The 26,601-nt window shown below is 39.5% G+C and overlaps 1 protein-coding gene and 1 long non-coding RNA gene across 11 annotated transcripts in view; one reads left to right on the top strand and one right to left on the bottom strand.

The window, feature by feature from the left end:
• Window positions 1-2,553: 2,553 nt before the first annotated feature.
• On the bottom strand, window positions 2,554-6,639 carry LOC107311110 (uncharacterized). Its single transcript, XR_001553863.3, has 2 exons — window positions 6,573-6,639; window positions 2,554-6,143 (listed from the first exon to the last, which is right to left on the bottom strand). It is a non-coding gene; the product is annotated as an uncharacterized LOC107311110 (long non-coding RNA).
• Window positions 6,640-6,745: 106 nt separating this feature from the next.
• SYT14 (synaptotagmin 14) overlaps window positions 6,746-26,601 on the top strand; it is an 84,185-nt gene continuing 64,329 nt past the window's right edge. For all 10 annotated transcript variants that reach the window (XM_085543010.1, XM_015857367.3, XM_015857366.3 and 7 more), the window contains exons 1-2: window positions 6,746-6,849; window positions 17,087-17,134. In XM_085543010.1, the coding sequence (XP_085399136.1) occupies window positions 6,837-6,849; window positions 17,087-17,134 (61 nt within the window). In that variant the 5' untranslated portion in view covers window positions 6,746-6,836. The remainder of the gene's footprint in view (window positions 6,850-17,086; window positions 17,135-26,601) is intronic.

The following is a 26,601-nucleotide window of genomic DNA, read 5'->3' as shown; positions in this document are numbered from 1 at the left end:
ATGATTTTAATGAACTCCTTTTGTAACATTTTTAAATAAAGTTGTAGAGTTGTAAATAGAGCCTGGGCACTTCATACTAATAGTGCTGCAACTTCAGTTCTACAGCCCTTCTGCAGAGTTCTTAATCTTACTGTGGTTTTATAAGATGTGGCTTTTTAAATAACCAAGATTATACCTCCAGCTTCTATATAACACGGTGTTGAACTTTTTTTTCTCCCCTATGGAAAAAAAAACCCAAAACCTCCTTTAATAATAAGGCAATAGAGAGATTAATCATGAAATATATTTAAATGGGCTTCACATTTAACAGTTACTTTCAACAATTTTGCAGGTTGCATATATTTTTAGAAAAAAAAAATCTTTAAATTCAGTAGAGTCATTAATATATCAATAGAATCCTTGCGGTGCCATCAGAATGAATGACATATTCTGCTAGTTATTTTAAAAGTAAGAACAGAACATATGTTCAGAAACAGAATTAAGAACAGCTCTGCTAAGTCCAGAAATCAGAGTAGATCACATGTTGCTATGTGTCTTAGGTATATTCAGAATAATTAAAAGGCACAGTTAAGCTTTTATCAGTAGAAAGAACATTTAGCCGGCTGCTAAATTTGCTGGGCTCAAGCTCTCAGCTGCATGGGAGGATGCACACAATAAGTCACTGCAATTAGGCAAAAATTAAACTGGTTGAAGATGCAAGTTCCTTGCAGAGAACAGACCCTAAGAGGTCTGGCTGCGGCTACAGCATTACTGGTTGCTAAGGGGACAGTGTTTGTCAGGCACTTTCTTTTGTGGATAGAAGCCGTCATCCTTCTCTACTGAGACCGGCTTCTCTGCCACATGCAGACCAGCTGTGCAAAAGCAGACTCTGCAATCCAGAAGGGCACTTGGCCAAGGTTAGCTAAAGCAGCAGCTGTGGGCAGTTTTGGCCAGGGCTAGTCAATGAAACAGAGGCTGCATACTTTTGGGAGCATAAAGTGTGTTGCCATGCTGTTATCATTTCCTTTGCTTGGGAGCCTGTGGATGCACTGCTTGTACAAGCTGCCTTGGTCACCACAGATGAATCTCTCCCATCAGCATATTCTTAAGGCAGCTGATGAACAGCTGGCTTGGACAACACCCTCACAAAAAATCCTTCATACCATTCAAAGTGTTTTTTCAGTTATCACCACTGTGACATCTTTAACTCTGCCTCTGCGTGTGTTATGTTGTCAAGGCTTGGTACAGCATGGTCCCCACGAAACCATTCATAGCTTCTCATACTATGGGATCGGGTCCTGAGAGCATGGTTATTGTGCTGCCAGGATCATCTGCTTTCTAAATATCCATCTGAGAGAACTGGATCATATCTTCACACTCTCTTTTTATATTTTAAGTTTGAATGAAGGTAATCATTTTTGTTTTCTTCTATGGAATTACATTTGATGGCTTACTGATGAAGAAGATGTATTCCATAAAAAAAGATATAATTTTCTAGATGACTGTTTATCCATACAGTGCTTCTGCCTCCTTTCACACTGCTGTTGTATGCTACAGTTTTTCTTATTAGAAGTCCACAGAACTGTTCTATAAGAAAGTACCGTAATTTCCTTCCACTTGTGTGCTGAGAGATTCCTATGTGATATCTGTCTTTGAAAAGGAAAGAGTTTTTTGTTGCTGCTCACGTAAAATATATGTTAAATTGTACATATTATTTTGCTGTTGCAGCTGAATGGCTCGTTTTTCCTATTTTGCTGAAGTTGTGTTGGCTGTTTCCTAGTATTTGAGATTGCTAGCCTGATTTCCTAAGCAAATGAAGCATATGTGAATACGTTTGCTTTGCCAAATGCTTCTGCCTGTCAAAGCTGAGGTGAGCCTCAGCTTTGAAGCAGTTGATCAGCTTCATCAAGATCCCAGAGATAATTAGGTTCCTTCTAGTTTCATGGAAAAGAACTTCCATGCAGATGAAAGAGAAAATGAAGTTAGTGCCCCCATTGAAGAAAAGGCCAAGAGAATCAATCAATTGTGACAGTTCATCATTTCTACTTTTTGTTTGGCAGACTCATGACTGTCCAAACAGAACACGCAGAGCTCTGGAATAATTGCAGCATGTGCTGCTGTCTCTTGAGGGTGTGATGGGGGTGGGCTAAGGATATCCCTCTGAGGAGGAAGGGAGATAACTGGTGAAGGTCTTTCTCTGCAGGAATCCTTCTGTTCTGCTTCTTGTAGAAACACAGGTATGTCTGCATGGATTTTGGATTATTTCTGGCACTGGAGTTTTGAACACAGTTTTAGTTTATGTTTTCTGTTGTTTGCAAGACACAGTATGTGTGCTAATAGGCATATTTTGTTTGAATCTTCCTTGCATTTCTTTTCTTAGTGGTACTGTGTCTTCATGATGCTTTTGTTTCAGAACAACACAGCAGAATTCTGTTTGCCTCAAGTAACCTGTGCTGGCTGAGCTCTTAGTGAGTGTACCATTAAGAGTCATTGTCAAATCTATCTGGCCTTGAAGTTTGCACATGACATATGCCTCACTGAATGACAGCTGAAATAATAGGCACCAGAATCCAATTTTTTATTTACATTTTCAGTTTTTATTTCTGTAGCAGATGCAATACCCATAGATTAGCAACATGAAACTGAGCAAAATCTTTGCACTTTGCTAAAGCTTACAAGTCTCTTTCCAACTGTATTTAAGTTAGAAATCTGACCTCATGGAGCCCTGTATTTGACAGAAGGAAGGTACTGCTGGAAACATTCTTTTTGAGCTTCTCAATCACTTATTCATGAACGTGAAGTCATATGCCGAGTGGTATTTGGCCAGATCATTCACTTCAAGAGTCACGTTTATGATCCTCATCCAACAACAGCAGACTTGAGGGTATTTGGTAAATTACTTCTTAACAGATATAGCAAGGCAATTCCTGACAGAGGACTCATGCTGTCTTTCCTAATCTTCCTCTCAAAAAACAGTGAGAAGCTAAGGCTGAGAGTCACAGATTGTTTGCTTAGCGCCAACAACCTGATCACGCAGACCTTAATATTAAAAGGTCAGGTATTTAATGTTCTAGTAAAGAGCACTTTGTGTGAAAAACTAATCTGAACAGACGTAAGTTGCTAATTTGATTGGCACTGTTCACAAAATTGCTGCCAAAATTCTTATGGAGCGATGCAAACTGATATCCCAAATCAATTAAGGGAACAGCACTGTAATATAAACCTTAGCCATCTTTTCAGCTGCTGGAGCAAGCATAGCTTTGAGAGCTAACAGTTGAAGATACCTGAGAGGTCAGCTTTTAACTTCAGCGTTCTGGTTTAGAGCTTTGGGGATTCTCTGTTTTGATGTTTCTACAACAGATATTTTTACATACCTTTAAACAATTTGCAAGGGTAAAATACCCCAGAACTGCAAATTGTTCTACTTCTCACTGCAACTTTTGTAAGGCCCCTGGTTTTAAAAAACAACCAATGAAATAAACAATTCAACCTCTCCCCTGCCTTCCCCCCAAAAAAGCCCAAAACACACAGAGAGAAGTTCAGTTTTGTGGGAGTTTTCACCCCATTAAGGAAAATTTCAGCAAAAGGTTGAGTTCTCTAACAGAAAGAGTTTGTTTTGATAACATTAAGATGGCACGTTTAAATTTCAATGTTATCTTAAAATACAATAAGTAAAAACACTTGGAAAAAACAAGTTTGTTTTCTGAAATGAAATACCTTGCATATGCTCTTAATGTTGTCCCTCCTACAAGTACTTCAGTGAGATCATATATTTGCGAAGTACCTACAGATCAGATTGAAATGGCAGTGTCCCAATGGAAAATGTACATCAAGCTCTTTGAAGCTTTCTTTTGCTGTTTATTTAACTGTGGGCCCATTTTGTACACATAAGTTATAGATAGAATATCTGCCTGGCATTTGATGAGCAGGTTATTAATCCAGAGCTGCTACCTCTGTGATTACTGATAGCCTGTGTTTTCTAACCCTTCAGTTAGACTTTTCGTTCATACTCTTTATTTTCATTAAGTGCAAGTTCTTTAAACGTATATTTTTTAATATTGTGAAGGGTATGGCTAAGGCAGAAGAGAAAATCTGGGTAGGTTTGGTGTGGATCATGCCTTAAATGTGTGAAAAATCAATTTATAACAAGGGCCAGATAACTCAAAATTCCAGGGTAATATCCCTGTAAAATAAAACCATGCTGGTTGTGAGAAAAATAGTGGTAGAGTTCTACTTAGAAAGATCAAATATTTTTATGTAGCACACAGAGATTTAAGTAAATGACAGTACTAAGACATGTTAGTCTTCAAACACGGTTGTGTCACTATGCTACATCTATAAAACTATACCATATCTCATATATACGCTTATATAATAGTGCATTACTGTCCTTGTTTTTGCAGTATTTGAGACCTTCATGACTTTTAATGGATTTATGCTCATGTTAGAGTTTCCAGCAGCTTTTAATATTAATCACTGAAGAGGCTTCATGTCAGTGCAATGGGAAAAGCTTCTGTGTAGGCAGTTTGTTGAAAGCTTTAGGGTTTGGGGGATAAAACTTGTGTATGTGCATGAGTTAGCGGGTAAACCTGCTGTTGGCAAATATGCCACAACAGGTGATGTTCTTCCCTTTGACAGAAAAACACTGACAGGCTGCAAATCATTTGTATCTCCCATTGATTTACTTAAGATCTTTTTGCCTTCTGTACAGGGGGCAGATGAAGAGCAGCACATGTAAGTGCCTTCAGCTAAGAGTTACCCCTGGATTTTGTAGAAAGCCTCTGATACATTTAGAACCGATTGGCTGCATCCATTTTATGAGGGAAATGGATGAAGCTACAGCTTGCACTGTTGCAATTGTACCAAAAGCAAAATAGATGGATTTTGGTTCTTTGTTCAGGATTTGTCCCTCTTGTTATCAAAGAAAAAAACTGGACTGTTATGATAGTGAGCGGTGGTATCTAACATCTAGATTCTGAGCATATCTTTATGATACTAAAGCATTCCAGGATGCTAAATGCAAACACAAACCACATAGATATGAAGCTTGTAAGGGTCTCAATGCTATTTTATGTATCTTGAAAACCGATCCCAGATTCTCTACAGGTGGGTGACTGCACCCTGGGCTGTTTTGCTGATGTTCTGACATCCATAACTGGTAGTTCCTTTGTCCTGGGATATCCTGGGTTACTGCCAAAAGGGGAGGAAAAAGGTTCGAAAAAACAAACAAAAAAAGGTGAGAAGAAGAATAACAACTCAACTGTTACATACTGAGTCCCACAGGAGCCCTGGTTCTTGTGCTGAACACAGTAATGCTGTCAGAGAGACAGCGAACAAGACAAATTGTGCAGAAAACTTTTAGGGCCGGAACACTTTCTAGGAAAAAATAGGAAATTATAGGGGTAATTTGAGGTAAATGTCAGTGTTGATACAGAGGACTATATTTGCTCATAAGCTTTGCTGGCATTTTCTCTTTTAAAGTCCTTTTTACAGCTGCTTTAATCTGGACAAACGCCTGTCCTCTGGGGACACGTGTTTGCTGAGGTGGCCATTTTGCTCAGTCTGACTTTGTTTTTTGGCTCCTAAATTGCTTTTGCTAACTTTGGTGAGGAATAAAATTGAGAAAATGCATTGAATTTTCCATATGACAAAACATTTCTGAAGGTGGTTGGTTAGGCTGGAGGAGATTAAAGATTCCATGGTTTGAGCAGCAAATTAACATTTAGGAGAACAAATAAATGGGAACCAAAGATGCTCCTTCTGATGATCTTGTGAATATTTCTCTGTTTGGACAGCTTATACATGCCCCTGAAAACTGCTTTCATAGCTGAACATGTTCAGTAACAGCACTGTACAAACAGCTTTCCTGTGCAGAGTTTGACATATGTGCTGCCTCCTCTCGCTCTCATCCACAACAGTCCAGCCCTTCTGTTTGCTCTCATCATCACAGGAGCTACTCGAAGATCTTTCTTCTTATCCCAAGCACCCCACGTTGAATGCTGCATGACCAGGGAGCAGAAAGACTGCAAGTTTTGTTGCTTCTTTTATAGGGGAATTCTTCAGGGTGAGAAGAAGAGCACAGAAGGCACCTGCAGATCCTTGGAGACTGCTCCGAGTCTGGGAGGGGATGAAGCTCAGAAGCAGCGATGAGGGAGACGAAGGACCTGAGACAGGTGGGATCTCCCTGCCCACCATCCTGCCCATCTCCCTTCCCATCTCCCTTCCCATCTCCCTGCCCATCTCCTAGCCCATCTCCCTGCCCATCTCCCGGCCCATCTCCCTGCCCATTTCCCTGCCCACCATCCTGCCCATCACCCTGCCCATCTTCCAGCCCATCTCCCAGCCCATCTCCCTGCCATCTCCCTGCCCACCTCCCTGCCCATCTCCTTGCCCATCTCCCTGCCCATCTCCCTGCCCATCTCCCTTCCATCTCCCTGCCCACCTCCCTGCCCATCTCCCAGCCCATCTCCCACACCATCTCCCAGCCCATCTCTCTGCCCATCTCCCTGCCCATCTCCTTTCCCATCTCCCACACCATCTCCCAGCCCATCTCCCAGCCCATCTCCTTTCCCATCTCTCTGCCCATCTCCCACCTGCCGTCGGGGCGGAGCCGTTGTGCTCTCACGGGGGCGCGCATCTCCCGTTCAGTGGCCGCCGCTCGAGCGCGTGCGCGCGCTGTGTGCCGAGGGCGGAGCCCCGCTCCCCGTCCCGCTCCACCGACCCGCCCCCCCCACACCCCCCACCCCGCTCCCCTCCACCCCCGCCCGGCCCCGAGCGTCGCTCCCGTCTGGCAGACGCGGCGCTCGGCAGCGCCTCTCCTGCGTGCGCTCCAGTTGGTACGGCCCACCGCGGGGATCATGGCGATTGATGGTAAGTAGGCCAATAACGGGCTCCCCTCGTCCCCGCTCGCTCCCCTCCTCCCACGGACCACCTCCCCTCCCCCGGGCACGAGGAGGGGGATGGCTGGTGGGGGGGCTCAGCCGGGCTGAGGGGAGCGAGGGGCGCCTCCTCCCCGTCCGCCCTAATGCTCAGCCCGGCGGCCGCGGGGAGGAGGACGGATGCCGGGCGGGCGCCCGTGGGCGCTGCGGAGGCGGTGGCGTTGTGTCCGGAGCCTCCTCCCGCTGCCGTGAGCCGCCCTTGGAGGTGGCTGGGGCGGCTGTTCCGGAGCTCGGTGGCCCTGCCGGGGTCGGGGCTGGCAGGGGGGCCGTGCCGGAGGGCTCTGCGGGCAGAGAGTGCCTGCGAGCAGCGCCGGGGGTGGGTGTCGGTCGCGACAAGGTGTAAGCCTTGCTCTCCCGGGGGACTTGATGGGCTGCTTTACAACTAGCCTGCCCCTCTGGCCTCTGCCCGTCACTCGGGAGAGCAACAACAAAGGAGTGAGATGCGCTCGGCACTTGTTGGTTTCGCTTGTCGGGGGAGGAAGGGCTTTGTTTTGAAACCTTCCTTCTCCGTTCTGAGAGTGTTTGTACGCTTTGTTATGTATCCTTAAAAAAATCTTAAAACTTATTTTCAGGGAAACAAGGCTTTAGGATATGCCGCTTTGACCACCACAGTGCTTAGTTTTGCAAGCCTCTGTTGTCGTAGACTAAGGATTCTAGGGAAACTATCAGGAAAATAAACAAGCTGCTCCCCTTTGTTTTGCATGCGGGATGCTTCTGTGCTGTCAGTTGCCTTGAATTAATGAATCAGGCCTTTGGAAGGAGAAGTTGCGCTGCGCCGGCAGGGCTGCATGTTCAGCCTGCCTCGGGAGTGTGCGCTCCAGGACCGGAGCTGGCCAGTGCTGAAAAGCCGCCTTCACGTTGGAGTGAAGGGAGCCACGTTCCTGCTGGAGATGGAGTTTTTAAGTAACTCAAGCTTAGAAAGACAATTGTCAGACTCTCAGAATCTCTGTTTCTCTCTTAGACTACGTTATTCCAGAAGTCCTCAAGAATTTTTTTTTTAGAGTGGAAAATATTCATGACAAATAAATACTCAGATTTTGTATTTTCGGGGGATTTCAGATACTACTTCTTAAAAATTAAAACAAATGCTCATGAATGAGTTAAGCAGTCTAACTTGTGAAACGAATGCAATGCTTTTCACTGGGGCCAGACTGCAGAAGTATCTTGTAGAACTAAAGCAAGCATAATGGGACATTAGCTCTGGGGGTGCTCAAGGCCGGGTTAGATGGGGCTTTGGGCAGCCTGGTCTGCTTGGAGGGGTCCATGCCCAAGACAGGGGGCTTGGAACTGGATAGGTTTTTAAATCTCTTCCAATTCAAACCATCCTGTGAGTCCAAAATGTGGTTCATAGTTTACGCAATTAAAGGTGAGGCAGGGTAAAAGTATCTGATCATGAAATTGATCTGCTGGGTTTTTTACTTAGTTCTCTTTCCTGAAAACAGAAAACAAAATGTATTTTCCTGGTATATTCTGCATCAGGAATCCTCCATGTTCTCAATGAAATAGCTGACTGCTGTAGGCTTGTTAGTAGGTGTTCCAATTTTTATTCAGTGTACTCCTCCTCCTGTTTGTGTTACAGTATCTACTCTTGATGAACACTGTTTACTGCTCAGTATTGTTTAAAAACATGAACTTGTTTTGGGTGAATACTGACTCTTGGAGTCAGGATCACACCCAAAAATGTCAAAATATAGAATTTATTTAATGACCACATGTAAATGTTTTTAATCAACTAAATAAAATACTTTGCATGTTTTTAAAGACTGTGCAGTTGCATAGATTTTTGGGGGGGCGGAGAGGAGGATGTTTAATTTTTGGTAAGGCCATATGAGATAAGCATGACTATAAACTTCAAGTTGAAAAATAAGTATAAAATAGTTCAAAATTCCTTTGGAGCCCTGTATATACATGAAGAGTGCAGAAAATTAAAAGAGCTCAAATTAAAATATGCTTCTATGATCTGCAAGAAATGTAGAGCTTTTGGCTGCTTTTAAAAGTCTGGAAGTACTTTTTTTCATTGTTGCTATGTGAGCATTCCAGTTTACATTGGTTCTAACTTAGTGTTTTTTGTCAAGCATTTGAGAGAAGCAAGGAGCCACTGGCCATGGGTAGGGACCTGTATCTTTGTGGTCAGTGACAATACTTAGTTACTTTCTTGCATTATGGTTACTGCTGGGACTTTAAAAAGTAAGGGTTCTTCAGGTGACCAAGCTAAAAACCCTAATTTAGCCATTGCAAGAGCAGTTCAATCTTTCTCTTTAGATAGATAATGTCATGTAAAATTATGCTTGTTTTCTTTGTGTTTGTTTTTGTTTTCCTTGTGTTCTACAGGGATCAGGTTCATAGTTTGCATAGGTTAGGCAATCCCAGATTTGCTTGGAAACAGCAGAGGGAAACCTAATAGGAAGATTTTGAGTGAAAATAATATTAAGTGATTTTATTTACAGTTCTTATTTCTGTTATATTTCTCTTCATAAGTGAAATTAGTGTTAGCATTTTGTACCAGGTGTATTTTGAGACATAAGGTGATTTATTGCTTAATATTTTCACAAATTGTGGAAGCAAATTTGTTCAATACAGAGAATATCAGGATTGGGGGGGGGGTGGGTGGCAAGTACAGTGGGGAGCCAGCCAAAACCAAGAAAAGCAGTAAGACAGAACGGCCAACAGTCTGACAGAGGTCATCTTACCTGCAGCTGCCTGGGCCTGGGGTCCTGTGGCTTTTTGCTGGGGTTGGGAAGAGTGAGAGTTGGGGGACTGTTTCTGAGAGTCCTTCAACATCACCATGGTAATGTTCCTTGTAGCAGCAATAGCAAGACTTTGGTACCTGATTTAAGAGTTTTGATTTGATTTTGTGTGAGGAGCTAACAATGGAAATCGTATTGCAGGGAGGATGGCAAAGAAATGTAAAGGTCACTATGGAGGTTCTATAACCTGAGGTAGAATTGTGTACCCTCATGGATTTATTTCTGCTGCATTCGGACTTCACTTGAATATGCAATGTGGTTTAGACTGTACAAAACAGTGCATTTTTCAAGGAATAGAATGCATTTAGAGATGAACCATTTAGTAGTTATTTTTTCTTGTGACATTAATGCTAAGAATTCAGAAGTAGCGTTGAAGGGAATAGTGAGCCGTACAGACAAATGGATGCAGTAGAGAAGAAAGATTTATAGCATAGTGCTCTAATTTGTAAATTATTGTTTGAGAAATGAGACCAATGAAGATGGCTTTTCATCTTTTCTCCTTGTGATGCCACCAGTGTAACACTTTCCCATCTGTTTATGGTTCCTGCTGTAGTATGTGAAAGTCCTTCTCACATGTCCAAGCTTTTGAGTACCTTTCATTTTGTCCCTGCATCTCCTGAGTGTCTCTGGGGTACCTTCAACTCTCCCATATTTCTGGCAAGCTTGTCCTCCCTTTCATTCCTCCTCTACCAGCTGTTTGATTGGCAGCAGGCTGGCTGCCCCTGGGCTTGGTGAGATCTGGGGCTGTGCCGTAGATGCTTGCTGATTTTCATGAAACTTTAAATCATAAAAGTATCGTGTTCTGACAACTTTGTATCAATTTTAGCATTCATTAGCCAGTGAAATCATCAACAATGGACGAATGGGGTGGAAAACAGACTTTTTGATTATATAACCCTCATTTTCTTGGGAAACAAAGCCAGAAGTATTGACTGAAGCTACTTTTCATTTATGAATATAAGAAGAGAGAGGTGTTAGAACCCTGCTTCATAAGGATAACATTAAAACTATGTGTAGTCATCAGCTTCGTAATTCAGACAAGAAACCAAGGAAAGAAGAATGAGCAATGTGCAGTGCCTACATAAGGGTATCATGTGTGGCCCATGGGTTGGGTCTGCCCTAGGGAATAGCTTTGTCTTGACTTCTGCTTAAGCTGGAGGTATTGCTGCAGTAGGCATTGTGAGGGTGTAAGAGGGCAAGGAGATCCTCAGGTCAGTGCTGACCTGAATAGGCTAACTGCTGGATGGGATTGAGTTGTGCTTCTAAATCTAAACTGGTGCAGCCAAGGAAGGTGTTAAGGAAAAACAGCTGTATTAGGTAAAGTCTAAATGTAAGAAGCCACATTTGGTATCCATGTTAGACCCACTTTAAATGCATTTGTTAAATGTGGAGTGGATCAATTGTTGAGCTATCTGGTTTTATCAGTCACACGGAATCTGTTTAATATGTTTCATGCTCATTCATTGTCCAAAATGAAAACTATTTAGCAAGAGTTATCAGGTGTTAATTTTTTATGTTGTCATTTTAAGTATGGGCCCTTGCATTACTTGCTGATGACAGCGAAAACTTGCCATGTGCAAAATTAACGATTTCCTGGATGGATCTGTGCTACATCGTCACCACTGAACTGTTGGGCCAATGGGAATTCAAAAGTCATTAGTTCTCTGTGTACTTTAAAGTAATACAGTGGGGTGCCTTTCTTAAAAAAAAAAATTAAAATCCAACCTATAATACTCTGCAGACAACTTTTTGACGTACTCCCCATGGGCTGAGATGAAACTGTTGTGCTTCATATAAAAAGAGATGATCTGTTCAGAGTGAAATTTTGGAATGCAGTTCATTTTGAATGCTTGGCACTATTGCAAATTGAAGCTCTTGGCATTCAGGATGGACATGCAGGAAAGCAAACACCAAGTGTCTACCTGATTAAAAGTGCTGGCTTATATCGTCCATCAAAATACAGATTTATAACTAAGAGGAAAGAATCTTGCTGTCTTCTGGAGTTCTTTCAACTGCTGTAACTCTTGGGTCAAACTTTCTCTTCACATTAATTCCCAGCCAACTCACTATACTTCTTCCAGCTTTTGTAATGAAGGATGGGAGTGACCCAGAGTTGACTCTCTCAGGCTTTCTCCCAGACACTGTCAGTTCTCTCACTGAAGAGGGCAAAGGTCTTATATTGTGTGTCAAACCAAAGGTGCACCTGGGGATTGGAGTGGGGATTTCAAGTCAGCTTTTAATCCTTGCCATTTCTAATCTTTGAGTATTTAACTCTTGGAGATGAGAGATGTTTGCTTTCTGTTGTCCGTGTAAATCCATCTCTCAAGTGAGATGGAGAAACTTTGACATGATTATTTGTAAGCCAGCAAATGAATGTTGAGTTTGTGGGCAAATATATTACATTCTGCTGAGGAACTTCCTCTGATGTGAAAAATAATAGGTTCAGAATGATTGATATGTATCTTACAAGTGTTTTTGTTTTGTAGTCTAAAATAAACGTTTTTCTTTCTAACTGGGATCTTTTGAAATACAAATTTTTGTTAGCAATCTCTCTTTGTATAACAAGCTTACTGTTTAACCTGCAATATGAAAAAGCGGGTTACATGTGCTAGTTCCATGGGGGTGTTTTTCTTGCAATTTCTTTGATTAACTAATTTATTACAATATATACTTTTAAAATAAATTATGCATAAGTGCATGGGTTATTAATCATAAAGTTATGTTCCTTGGCTTGCTTTCTGTTATGAAACTTTGTTCTAGAGCATTGATTATGTGGTATTAACTAACAAAAAATGGTAGGAATTAGCTGAAAGTCATACTAAATTTTTTTATCTTGTTACTATCAATTTTTCTTGTTGACATCTCATTTATTTCCTTAGCATTTGATGGTAGTGTATGTGGCTTTGCTGTGTTTGTTCTGTCTTACTGTCATTTGCAGTGAGGTAACCATTCTTACTATAGCTGCTGGTTCACTTTCTACTCTCATTAAAAAAATTAAAATAAATAAATAATAATAAAAAAGAATTTCTGTAGTGGTTTTGTATTAGGTCTGATTGAAACCATTTATATGGAATGTAAGTTATATATCCTGTACCTCTTCATTTCCACTAATAAGTCTTATTGGAAGAAGTACTTGACTGACAACAAGGTATAATTGTGTTTCAGTTGTCAGAAGAGTGAGGAAAGAGAAGTGTCTTGTGATTGTGGGTAGAAAGGAAGCTGAGATAATATTTTCATGTTCTTATAACCAGTGGAGATGTTTCAATTTATTTCACTGTGGGTAGGATTGGATGCACAGCTTCCATTTACTTGCAGTGTGGGCAGAATTGGACACACAGATTCCATTTGTTTCAGTGTGGGTAGGATTGAACAATTTGTTTGAGAAACAGAAATGACTATGCTATTCTTAATTACTTGTCATTGATTGCTAATTCATTGGTTATTGGCATTGGTGCTGTTGGATAGAAGTATAATTAAAAATTAAATGTTTTCTATGTGGAAAAAACAAAAGTTTATCTCTGCCAGCATGGTCAGATAACAAAATATTCTTAAGTCAGTGCAGATGGAAGAACTTATCTATAGGTAAGGGGTTTAATAGATAATAATTTAAAATCATTGCTAGCAGAAGTCTTTACAGTAGAAATCAGCCTTCTGTTTTTATAATATGTTTACTCTTGAAAGCGTCTCATCTTGAACACCTCTGCTGCTAATTTAATCAGATACTTATTTCTCTTATTAGTGGGTTCAGCGGTGAATAATCATTCTTTATTCACCTGTGAATGTTCTCCATCCATTGTGTTTGTTTTTTTACAAGTCCAAGAATCAGCTTTTTAATGTTACTCTGCATACAAAAAGTATCGTGTGTTCTTATGGATTTTTCTTTTCACTGTGCCTTCAGTGTTTGTTTGATCCTTTGAGGCAGAGGGATAGAAAGGAGACACAAACTACACAAAATATGTGAGGTGTGAGCATGTCATAGTTGCATAAGGTAGAAAATTTGATGTTCTTGTACTTTATGTCTCTTTACTAATAAATTCTAATGTTGTTTGCTTTTTAACTTATACCAAGCATTCAACTGTGAACATTTGTTTGTTTTTTTACATATGCAGTAGTGTAGGCTTGTAGACTAAAATTGTAAAGAGTGCTGCAGGAATGCAGAGGTGATTTCTCATTGTGGGTGAGATGGGCTGATGAGTCTGTGTAATTCTTTAAGGAAAAATACCATGCTGATGCTAGCTATAGAGTTACTCTTCTGTGAAGTATTTTTGGCTCTCTTTGTTGTTTTTCTATGGTTAGCTATCCATTCATATAAAACCAGATTTTTACCAGTTATGCTGCTTAGCATGCATGGCTTTGTAATTCTGCAGTGGGATATCATGGGTTAACTAAAAGAAGAAATAACTGTCTAATGTTGAGTAAAATATTAAGTGAATGTTTGCTAAATGTTGTCCAAGTGCAAACCTCAATTGGAAAGTAATTTGTCACATAAAAAGTCTGCCTCTAAAGTCATACCTTATGATAACAGACTTCAGCAATGTGATGTAATTCTGCTGCAAGTACTAATGTGTGGATCTGCTGCTAAACTGAAGAATAGCTTGTTTTATACACAGCATCCTGACTTGCACCACAAAATTGATTCTGGAACTGAGACTTTGACAAATTTGTCAGAGGGATGGAATGTACCTTCAATGAGTATATGTGGGTGACAGCAGAGAGAGGAGCAGTTAGTATGCAGGAGGGCAGGGATGCTATAAGGGATATGCTCAGGAAGCTGAAAGAATGGGCTGTGTGAACTTCAGCAGTGAGAAACATAAAGTGCTGTACCAGGATTGGCAAACATACGGAGCACTGCAAGCTGGGGATGGGTGGGCAGGAGCATTTCTGCACTAAAGAATCTGAAGTTCTGATGATCAGCAAGTTGAAGATGGATCAGCTGTGCCTCAGTGGCAATGCCAGCCATCTCTGAAAAGGGCTGTAAACCCAGTATGAGAGAGACCAGCAAAGAAGAGATTCCAGCAGAGTGCTGCTGAGCTGGTGGAAGCTGTAGTTCTTGGCATGTGAGGAGAGGTGTGCAGTGAAAGCATGAAGTAACTAGTGTGAGCTACTAAACATGAAATCCTGACTGCATGTAAAGAAGATGTTCACAGAATCTCTTGTAGAACTTGGTTGGCTGATGCACTGAGAAACATACTGGCAAGATGATCCTGCTCTGAAATCCCTAACAGAGCCAGAATCCCAATCTGATAATCTCTGTGACAACGCCAATGCAAAAATTTCTAGGTAGTCCTTTTCAGCACTTAGTGGTGGAGTTACAGCTCAAGCCCAAACAGTGGATTTCTGGATTTTGAATTGCACTGGCTTTAGAAGGATGCAAAATATTACAGTTTAATTGATGTGTAATTCTGGTGTGGTTTTATCTTCTTTAATGCACACCTTTTCACCTTTTTGGTGTGATAAATTGTGATAGTTGTCTTTGCAGATAGAGATTTGGTGTACAAACCAGTGTATTAAATTGAGAAAATTAAACTTTATCAGATGTTGCATCTGCCTTTTGTTGTATTATGTAGTTTTACATGCAAAATTGCTTTAATTTAAAATTGTTAAATAAAAGATGCTGTTCACAGTCAATATGAAGTAGAATTACTTACAGTTTACATCTAAATCAGGCTATTAACTGTAAAACTATGGTGAGTTACCACGGTCTTAACATCAGTTACTTTAATGTTCAGAGACTGAAAATTTCAGAGGGTCATGGTGCCAATCAGAGAATTGCGAGCTAACCAGCACAAAAGCAGTCCAGACCAATCTTTTCAGACTGCTGGAATGCTAAATTAACCATAATCATACCATCATGCGAAATATTTTCATATTTACAGTTTAATTTCTTTCAGTCACTGTTCATTATTATTCAAAGCCAAGAGCCTTCTTGGGAGCTTTAAGGACAGGAAAATTGTATTCATTTGTTAAACTGTGAATAAAAGCAAGATGTCAAAAATGTATTAATTCTTTTGAAGCACACAAGGGAAAAGTCTTCCCAACTCGCTTGAGGATAATGGTTTGCGTGTTTAATTTGTTGGTTAAATAAAAAAGATGCTTTCTTTGACTTTATTTACAAAACATGTAGGTCACCTTATATATTTTTATTTAACAATCATTTTCTATTTGAAAGCCATTTAGAAAATGAGTAAAAGATTAATTACCTATTAGATGTGATATAGCATTTGGGAGTTTCCAGGAAAATAAAAAATCAAAATTAAAATAATGAGTTAAATTGTGTAAATCTTCTACATAATATCATAGTTAATTAAAAAGGCTTAATGCAAAGGCATTATTTAGTGAAACCTCATCATGTCTTAGAATGTAAATGATTGAAAAAAAATAACCTTCCTTTATGAAACAGAAGATACCGATGCAAAATCCATAACTAACATTAATATTTTATGATGGTATTTTGTGCTTGTTGAATTCAGTGACTGCAACGTACAATGAAAGTTTAATGCTGCCTACTGGTCTTCTCAGAACCATTTCTAGGTGGATATTTTATGAAAAAAAATATTTATTTCATTAGTTTTTTTTTATTTTTTTTTTTTCACTTCTTAATTTAAATCTACTGGGAAGAGAAAATCTGGGGTGAAGTGTTTTGATTGCTCTTTAAAGTCCCTTTCAAAGCCTGAAGATGGCTGCAATGACTTTGAAGAAGATCCTAATCTTTCCAAATTTGATTTCTTTAATGGCATAAGCCAAGATTCTTTTAAGCCCATTTTTTCTTATTCTGAAAAGATTTTTGAAAAGAAAACAAAAGAATGGCACTGGTCAGTCCTTCATAGTATTCTCTTTTCAGCATCTTTGAGATTGCTGTCTTTTGTAATGATGATGAGTGTACAAAGCATCAGGCTGGCTCACTGATATTTGGTTTGCCTTTCAGAAGTATAATTAAAAATAAACTTTTTCAATAGTTTCTTCATATAATTAAAAGAATCTCTTCATCAATTTTGCCAGTTCCTCCTTTAGGAAGATTTAGAAGTAGGTCATTTTGGGTTCTGTCCCACACATGTCATGGGTGACATGAAAAGTATCGCTCCTTCATCATAATTGAAATGTAGGCAATACGGTTCCTCTAGTGAAATTACTAGGTATATTTATTTTTCTTCTTTCTTCTGTACTAGTTTTAACATTAAAATTCTTTAAACTACTGTAAAACTCTTACAACTGGATTATCATTCACAATATTAAGCCAAAGATACATTTACTTATTTAGCAAGTCTTCAATTTGTATAGAATGTTCTTCGGATAAAACAATCATTCGCATTCTTCTTAAATGATAGGTTTTGCTGCTTTTTCCTTTCCACTGCTTACAAGTTTTACTAAGAAGCAAAGTACTTTTAATTTGTTAATATTTTCTAATATCTTATTTCCAAATAGGTGGAGAACGAACTTGTGGTGTACATGAGCTAATCTGCATTAGAAAAGGTAAGTGACAATTTGTAAAAATTACCTTCTTAGCTTGTGAATAGTATTAGTGAGTTATCAGCTCCTTAATGTAAATGCCTTATTATTATTATTATTATTATCTAGTGTTGTGTATTTGTATTGCAAAATCTTTCGATTCTGATGCTGTAAATTAAAAAAAAAAATAATCATGAAATAAAGTGAAATTTTGAAATTGCAAAATAAAACATGCATTGTCACAAAAAGGAAAGTATTTTCAATATTCACTAAGTTACACAAGGGTTGTTAATATTGTTTTGCTGTGGTAGGAAAAAAAAACACAAAATATATTAACTTCAGTCTTTGCCTTTGTGCGGGAACTGTTGAGTCACAGCCTGAACCACTGATTGATCACCTGCAGAAAGGAGCTGGTCAGCCCTGGAAACACAGGTGAAGGCATTTCAGCTGTGTGGACAGAAGGGGTGGATCCTGGCTGCACCTCTCCTAGACCCCACTTAAGGGCTGACTGCCACTGGGGAAGGATCTCTTTCTGGAGATCTCTCTCTCTGGAGTTTTCTAGTGCAAGCCTAGGACACAAGTGAGCATTTCATTTGTTTTTTATTAACTCTTTCCACCACAATAATCTTTCTATTTATAAAATCTGTAAAATACCAAGCCCCTCTGTTAACTGTACAATTGTTAATTGTACGGCCTTTTACTTTCAGACTTTTGTAGATGGATTTGATTTGACTGTATGTTGTGAGGGTATTTTAAATAAGCGATGTAGTAGGCTGCCTTTTTCTTCCTATATTTTCTTGAGATCCTAACGACTCATTCCTTGCAAACAGCTTTATCAGTTACAAAACCTGTGATTGATAGGCTACAAAATAGAACTATGCTCAAGAGATGGTTTTTATAGGTTTAAAGCTGAGTTAAAATGACCAGAGTTGCAATCTGATGGTATGCTTCAGTTGATAGAATGACTAGGTACAATTCTATTTTCTGCCCCCACCCTTCACCAGCCCAATGCTCATTTCTGCTTCTTTTGCGGTGGTGTTGCTGTTGACTATGTTCTGAACTGAAAGCCATTTTTTTTTAATTTAATAATTTTCGTTAAGGTTTAGTTCATTGAACTGGCTCACCATTAGATCAGAAGAGTGTTCCCATTGTAATTTCTTACAGGTTTCTGTAAAATTATTTTAAAAAATCCAACAAAACCCAAACATACGTACATCCTATCTGCTACCCTCAAAATTAAGTCTACCGATTAAGGTAAAAAATAGCTTTATGTCCACAAGTTGTCTTTTGCACATAATTTATTGACGGGGTGGTATAGACTTGTATGCCATTTGATGGTATTGCAATTAAAAATGCTTTTCTACTCTTTCAAGCTCAAGTTATTCCATTAAAAATAAACAAAAAGCAACAAAACATCAAAACCTTTATTGCCATCTCTGTCTCTCTGTTGTCAGTGCCCACAGTGCTCTTTATTCCTTCTATAATGGGCTCTGTTTTTCTTTCTGAATAATGAATCTCATTGAACTAGAAAGTTCAGAAAGCCTGCTGATGGAGTTGCAAAGTCCATTAATCTTGATTGTCCCTATTTGTTTCAGGGTATTGTACTGATTTAAGAAAAATGTTTTCTGCATATGCGGATGCAGCAGTTGTTTGTTTTCTATTGTTATTGCTGGGAAGCTCAATTGAGGAGAGGGCATCTTTTCTTTTTAGGATTTTAGGTATTATAAATTTTTAATAATAGTTACCTGGAATGTATTTTAGCATTGGTTGTTATAGGTTAACCGAAGGCTAATTGTGATTTAAGGAGAAGCATCTCCTTAGTACCATTTATACTTGTGGTACATTGGGTTCCTTTTTTCTCTGGACAAGTTTCCATGTGTATTTTTGTAGCCTTCTGTGCACATGTGCACAGCTACCTCCCTGACAAACTTCTCCTAGTAATGTAGGAACAGGTGGATTTATTTTTTTTTTTAATCTGTCCTCTCTCTATACTTAACACATAGCATGTAAAGCAGAACGAACTTGCCATCACACTGTAAGCCTTTCAGTTGTGCAGTGTTTGGATTCCTTGCTTTTACTATATTGATTACTTTATCTGAGACTTCATGTAATCTGGTATGCATTCAAGATGTTTTGCTTTGTTTTGTCTGACAAATGGCCTGGCTCTTAAGGATGAATTTATGTGCCAGGTGTCCAAGGTCTGGATCAGATTGTCAGGATCTGTGTGCGTGCTCCAGATTCATAGTAACCTACTAAGAATATGAAGGCCTTTCCAAATTGAGTACTTGTTGGAGTCTAGAGCAGGTCAAATTGGGACCTTCTAGCTCTGTCCCTGATGCCTGGGGTACTCATTTCAAGCTTGTGTAGGAAAGAGCTGAGAAGTGTGTATTCTGTGACTTAAAAGTCTTCCTCTTTGCTATGTCTTGACCATGCTATGAAAGCCAAGGATTCTTTGGCTCACTGCTAAAGTTTGATGGACAACTAAGTATTCATTGATATGGGGAAAAAACCCTGCAGACTTGACTTGGCGAGGGATGTGAAAAACAATAAGAAAACTTTCTACAGGTACATTGGCCAGAAGAGACAGGCCAAAATGGGCGTACCTACTCTGGTGAATTTAAAAGGAGAAATGGCTTCAACAGATGAAGAGAAAGCTGAGGTGCTGAATGAGTTCTTCACCTCGGTCTTCACTGGTGGCCAGGATTCTAGTCTTTTTCACGTCCCTAAGTCTTGCACCCCCATACCTCTATGTGGGGACCAAGGAGGTAAATCCCTCCCCACTGTAAGGGTAGAGCAAGTCCGAGAGTGCCTCCTTAGATTGAATGAGTATAAGTCTATGGGGCCAGATGGCGTGTATCCCAGGGTCCTGAAGGAGCTGGCTGAGGTGGTTGCTGAGCCGCTCTCCATCATATTTGAGAAGTCGTGGCTGTCAGGTGAGGTCCCGGATGATTGGAGGAAGGGTCACGTCACTCCCATTTACAAGAAGGGGAGCAGGGAGGACCCGGGTAACTACAGGCCGGTGAGTCTCACCTCTGTGCCTGGGAAGATTATGGAACAGATCCTCCTGGACAACATGCTTGATCACATAAAGAACGAGCATGTGATCCGAGACAGCCAGCATGGCTTCACCAGGGGAAGGTCATGCTTAACTAATCTTGTGGCCTTCTCTGATGGAGTGACGGCGTTGGTGGATGAAGGGAAGGCGACTGATGTCATTTACCTGGACCTGAGCAAGGCCTTTGACATGGTCCCCATCACATCCTCATCTCCAAATTGGAGGGAGGTGGATTTGATGGGTGGACAACTAGATGGATAAGCAATTGGTTGAAAGGCTGCAGACAGAGGGTGGTGGTCAATGGCTCTATGTCCAGGTGGAGGCCGGTAACGAGCGGCGTCCCTCAAGGGTCTGTCTTGGGACCGGTGCTCTTTAACATCTTTATTAATGACATCGATGAGGGAATGGAGTGCACCCTCAGCAAGTTTGCTGATGACACCAAGCTGAGTGGTGCAGTCGATACGGTGGAGGGAACAGATGCCATTCAGAGGGACCTTGACAGGCTGGAAAGCTGGGCTCGGGTGAACCTAATGAGGTTCAACACGGCAAAGTGCAAGGTTTTGCACTTGGGCCGGAAGAACCCCAGGCACCTGTACAGGCTGGGAGGAGTTGTTCTTGAGAGCAGCTCGGCTGAAAAAGACCTAGGGGTCCTGATAGATGAGAAACTTAACATGAGCCAGCAGTGCGCTCTGGCAGCCCGGAAAGCAAATGGGATCCTGGGCTCCATCAGGAGAGGGGTGGTCAGCAGGGATAGGGAGGTGATCGTCCCTCTCTACTCGGCTCTTGTGAGGCCCCATCTGGAGTACTGTGTCCAGGTGTGGAGCCCTCAGTACAAAAAAGATATGGAGATTTTGGAAAGGGTCCAGAGGAGGGCCACAAAGATGATCAGGGGGCTGGAGCACCTCCCCTGTGAGGACAGGCTGAGGGAGTTGGGTTTGTTCAGCCTGGAGAAGAGAAGGTTGCGGGGTGACCTCATTGCAGCCTTTCAGTACCTGAAGGGAACTTACTCCCAGGAGGGGAGTAAACTCTTCGAAAGGGCTGATAATAGCAGGACTAGGGGAAATGGTTTTAAGTTGAAGGAGGGAAGATTTAGGTTGGATGTTAGGGGAAAGTTCTTTACTAGAAGGGTGGTTAGGTCCTGGAACAGGCTGCCCAGTGAGGTTTGTGGATGCCCTGTCCTTGGAGGTGTTCAAGACCAGGTTGGGCGGGGCCCTGGGCAACCTGATCTAGTAAATGTGTATGTTTGGTGGCCCTGCTAGGCAGGGGGGTTGGAACTACATGATCCTTGAGGTCCCTTCCAACCCAGGTCATTCTGTGATTCTGTGATTCTGTGTGATCTGTGACTTGTATAGCGCAAAGTAATATCTTCACTCCCTTTTCACTGGTGTCCATGTGACTGTGTTACCTGGGGTGTACTCTCATGATTAGCATTTATTCATTCATTTTCTTCAGTATGTTTGACAAAATGATTCTGCATTTGCTATTTACATGAATCCTTTAATGCTTTCTGCCAGGTGGTGATACCTGACTACAGCTACCCAGTGGCTGTAGTTACAGTGCCCAAGTGGAACCCCTGAAGGAAAGATTAATGGTAAATAATAACCAGTGTGAGAAATCAGAGTTCAAGATACCCAGTACCTTGTGCTTCATTTTCCCTGCTTTTTGTAGTCCTTCCAATTGTTTTATCAAGAAGCAACTGATATACTAAGCAGGATGTTCCATCTTATTTGTCCTGTACTGAAAAGGGAAAAGCAAGCAGACCTGACTTCAATGAATAATGCAAAGGAAAATAATTTTCAAGCAATGTAGTGTAATAAGGTTTATAAAACGTAAAATATAACTGTTGGCGGTGATGAGGTTTTCTTTCTGCTTAGGAAACTAGCCTGTTCCTCAATTATCTTTTTGCCAACTGATTTTTGCTAGGAAAGTAGGAACCTTGGGGTGACTGATGCTTAAATGGTGAAAGGGACCATAAATGTCTTCAAGGGTATGTGTGGCCACACTGTTTAGCTCAAATAATTCAGTTAAAACTTTTTTTTTGTACATAAATACATATACATATATATATATATATATATAAAGACATAACTGTAAAAATAAGCCCCCCAAAACAAATTTCTGCCTTTGAATATATTCAGTTGTTAAAATTTAAATCATGTGAAACTTCACTTTTTATTTTTTAAGAGCTTGCCTTCATTCTTTTCATATTCTTAGGTATTCCATGCTGCAGTACTGAAACTGCAAACGTTGTACAAGAGCTGACTTTTCATTTCAAATCATCATTAAAGCTTCTTTGAAGTTCACAATGCTTCCACTGAAATAAATAAAACTCATTTTGGTTGTAGATTTATTTTTAGCTTTTAAGACTCGAAAATTTGCCAGTACTGGTTGTAATGCTTACAGAATATCTGCAATTATCTGAATTCTTGTGTGAATATGGTATCAATACAGTTCCAGTACAGAACCCAGATTTGCTAACTAAAGGTGTTGCCATTGTCTTCTTCAGGACTTGCTCCCACTTCACAAAATGTTGTCATGGTTTCATAGACAGGATGGACTGTGGCAGTCCTGTTTCTAGTCTGCAAAGAAGGCTTGCAGTACTTCTGTGGTGTCTTGCTTGTATGGTTTCCTTTTGCAGATTCATACATATTTGAGAAGCATATCTAAAATATTGATTGCGGTAGGGAAGACTTATCTGGAAAACCTCAAAAACTAATTTGCATGTATTTTAAAATAAATGATTCTTTTAAGTATGTAACTATACTACACGTGTCTTGAAAATGTGCATATTTGGAAGCAATTATGTAACATCTACTGGCTGTAGAATATAGAACAAGACACTTCCCCGCTAAAGGAAGAAGTCTAATCAGTTATTCAGAAATTTGGTATTACAGCACTGAAATTTGTGACTTCTGTGTCTAATGCAGCTTAGTGGTTGCAGTGTTTGCATGTCTTCATATGGACGCACTGTTGAATTCTAAAAGCTGAAAAATGGGAAAATGTGTTTTTCATTGTATTATAGAGTAATGTCTTGTTTGCTTCCATTTTTCATTTAATGCCAGTTTGTACATATACTTATTTTCGAATTCTTACCTGTTTGACAGTGTGAATTCAAGGTGTGGCTAAGGAAAGAGGAGCCCTTATCTTAGTAGTGACTAATTTGCTTCATTCAGCCTCTTAAGATTCTTGTCATAACAGAAGAGAGGAACAAAGTTTTCTGAAATGCGTCTGCTGCTTATTCTAATATGGTTTGCTTTTGGCTTTTTTCTTATGTTTTGATTTTTTGGCTGGTAACACCCAAATATTTTTAAGAGAGTCATGAGATTTATGTAAGCTGTTCCTTTGGTTATTTCCTATGGACATGAGAGAATCTGGGAAACTTGAGAAAAACCCAGAAAAAAATACATATATTTGTGCAGGGCCGTGCAGTGCCCTGTGGCTAGGCTGTTAGTTTAACTTGAAATCAGCTGTTGTAAGATGTACTAATGTTTTAATTGAGGCTGTTTTTCAAGTTCTGTTTGTACTGATGAGAGACTAATGATGAATTTTTATGGTATTGAGTTGTAACTGAAGAGCTCTTCAATGTATTCTGATACATATAATGTTGACTATATGATGTAGAAGTGACATTAAAGAAAAAAATTAATGACCTCAGTATTTTTAGGTCTCTTTCACCTTTCATTGTTCATTTGTATAGTTTTGAAGGAATGTGAAGTGATACTTCTAACTCAGTAATGGATTTTGTTTAATTGATGGAAATGTAGATTGAATATCTGACTGAGGTCTGAGCTGCACAGATTTTTTTATAATTATTTTAGTAAGACCTTTTTACTTTTGCAAGATGTTCTTTCTATTGTTGCAGCAGTCTTGCAAACAAAGGAAATTATTCAGCAAACTGTCTTTGTGACTAATAATGGAACAGAAGTGCTCTTTAATATGCAAAAGAAAGAAGTTACAAGGAGACTCTGTCTTTGGCTGACAATGTAAGATGTCACTTTTAATAATAATTTCAAAAAGATAAGAAGGTATGAATTTTTGTTTTGTCAGAGATATATTCTAAGTAGAATGATGTGCTCTTTAACTTCTTGGTCAACTATCCTCATCTGTGTATCTCAATGTGGAGCTGCCAATTGCGTTTCACTGAAGTGGTGAAAGTAGTATTTTTGTTGAGGCTCCCTTTATAACTAGAAACATACAACTACAGAAGTTCCAAATGGGAAGCACAAAGTTGACTGTTTTATTTTATTTGCCAAGAACTTTGCTATATCCAAATTCTAAGTTCCCAGCATTTTTTTTTTTCCCTCCATATTACACGTTCACATTGTGGCTTATACTGCACAGTGCTCTGCTATGTGTTCTTTTTAATTATTGTGCTGCTTAGTGATTCTGGATTGGAAATTTTTGTTTATTAAAGATTTTTATGATGTAATTCTTTTTCGCCAGTATTGGAGGGGTTTCTTTGTAGTAACTATGAAGGTGTACACCACAAGTCTCTAGACCTTTTTCTTCTGCCCTGGGAGATTGAGAGCTCCATTAAATGTCTGTAGGCACTGTGGTTCTCTCATCCACCATGTGGAGAATACTGGCGTCTAACCCACTGTGTGATTGCAACAGATTAGTGGTATTTGAAGGTAATCAAGATTATTCAGTGTTCTGTGTTTTTTCCAAGGAGCAATAAAATGTTTCTTTTCAGAGATTTCTGTTGAGATACTGCTTAAAAGGTGATGGATTCTGTACTAGAGAGAAAAGACACTGAGGGACTGGTAAATCAGCAGGGGTGGCAGGCTGAACACTGGTCAGGATTTAGGAGTTACAGGATTTCTGTCAAAAGCTTAAATCTGCCCTTCAGGCTGTGGCTTCTACCAGTTCTAACTTTTTTTTCTTAGTTTAGTAATATTTTGGAGCCTGAGATTCGCCTTTTCACAGAATGAAATTTACTTTTAATGATAGTCTTAGCTTTGTGACTTAGAAAAATGGAAAAATCCTGTAAATGACAATCTGCAAAGGCAATATGAAATTAGCAGCAAGTATCTTGTGCAGATGTATGAGTAGTTAACTCTGAACCAAAACATTGCTAACAGTAACTTGCAACATACGTTGAACTCTATTTGAGGTAGATATTTAGTCGAGTAATGTAATGAAAATTATCTAAATTGATTTTGTTTGTAAATTAAAGTGTATGAAGGAAATCCTAGGTTGCAGACAATAAAACTACTATTTTTACACTAGTACTTGTAATTAGATGCTAAGAAGTAGTGGGGGAAAGAAGTCAGACGGTATCTCTGTATCAGTGCAGACAGTATGAAGTCACATAACCCAAATGGTGATAAAGCTGCTGTTATTCCAGATGGCTTTCCACTAGAATAAAGATGACACTGGTATTATGGCAGGGTAGCTCTTGTGATACTGTAATTCTAGTAATGCTTTTCATGTAAGCAAGCACTTTTGGTTTTTACTTTTCTAAATGGTGTGTTTGACTTCTTTTTCCTTTATAAATTACCCTTTAAATTGCATCTTTTATCACTTCAGATAACGTCAGTTTTCTGTTTTTACCCAGTATTACTTTGAGAAGTACACAAATAGAATTTTTAAAGGATATTACATATTCCAAATAGAAAATCAAATAAGCACTCTCATTCTGATTTCACTCTGTCTTTCAAACTTCTTAAAGGTTAATGTTACCAAAAAAATGTTAATATTATTATTATTATTATTATTATTATTATTATTATTATTATTATTATTATTTAGGAAGTGCTTTTTCCAGTAATGCACTGAAATTCAGTTGTTTCATGTTTATCTTCACTTGGAGCTGTGTAACACTGGCTAACATACTGGGCATAGATATTTGAAACATTGAAATACAGGTATCTAGTGTTGCATGTGCTCATAATTTGTGACAGAGCATGTGAACTTGCTGTATAGTAAGATGGAGGAGAAACAAATACATAGGAAAGAATGGCCTAAGACTAGCGTTATGACATATACATTATCATAATCAGCTGACAGCCATTAGTAGATGCCTAAATTAGGAAGTCTGTACTCCAGAAGGAAGGCGAATTCAAGTCTGAATTGAAGGGAGCAGCCACAATCTTTATATAGAAAACATAAAACAATTTTAAAACAAGCCAACAACAGCAGCGAACTCCTACGAATACTTGGGTGGATGGAATTTAAATGCTTGTATTAGTTTTGAGGTGTGCTCAAATATTATTCCTGATGCTTGTTTTGGTGAAATGTGAAAGGAATCAGGAAGTCTTAAAAAGGAATTAGTACAATTCTGGTGTTTCTGATGAGAGAAGAAAGTTTAATACAACCTGACACAGAAGGCATAGGAGGTATATTATGAATTTTGGCAAGCTTAGTAAAACATTTTTTGAGATCTGAGTCTTTCAATGAGTTTAACACAAGCATCGACTACTCAGTTTTTGTGGTG

The sequence above is a fragment of the Coturnix japonica genome, chromosome 3 (genome assembly GCF_054131305.1).
Source record: "Coturnix japonica strain WE chromosome 3, WE-NBRP24, whole genome shotgun sequence".
NCBI lineage: Eukaryota > Metazoa > Chordata > Aves > Galliformes > Phasianidae > Coturnix > Coturnix japonica.
Note: the sequence above shows the minus strand (reverse complement) of the source record. Positions and strands in the feature narration are given on the sequence as shown.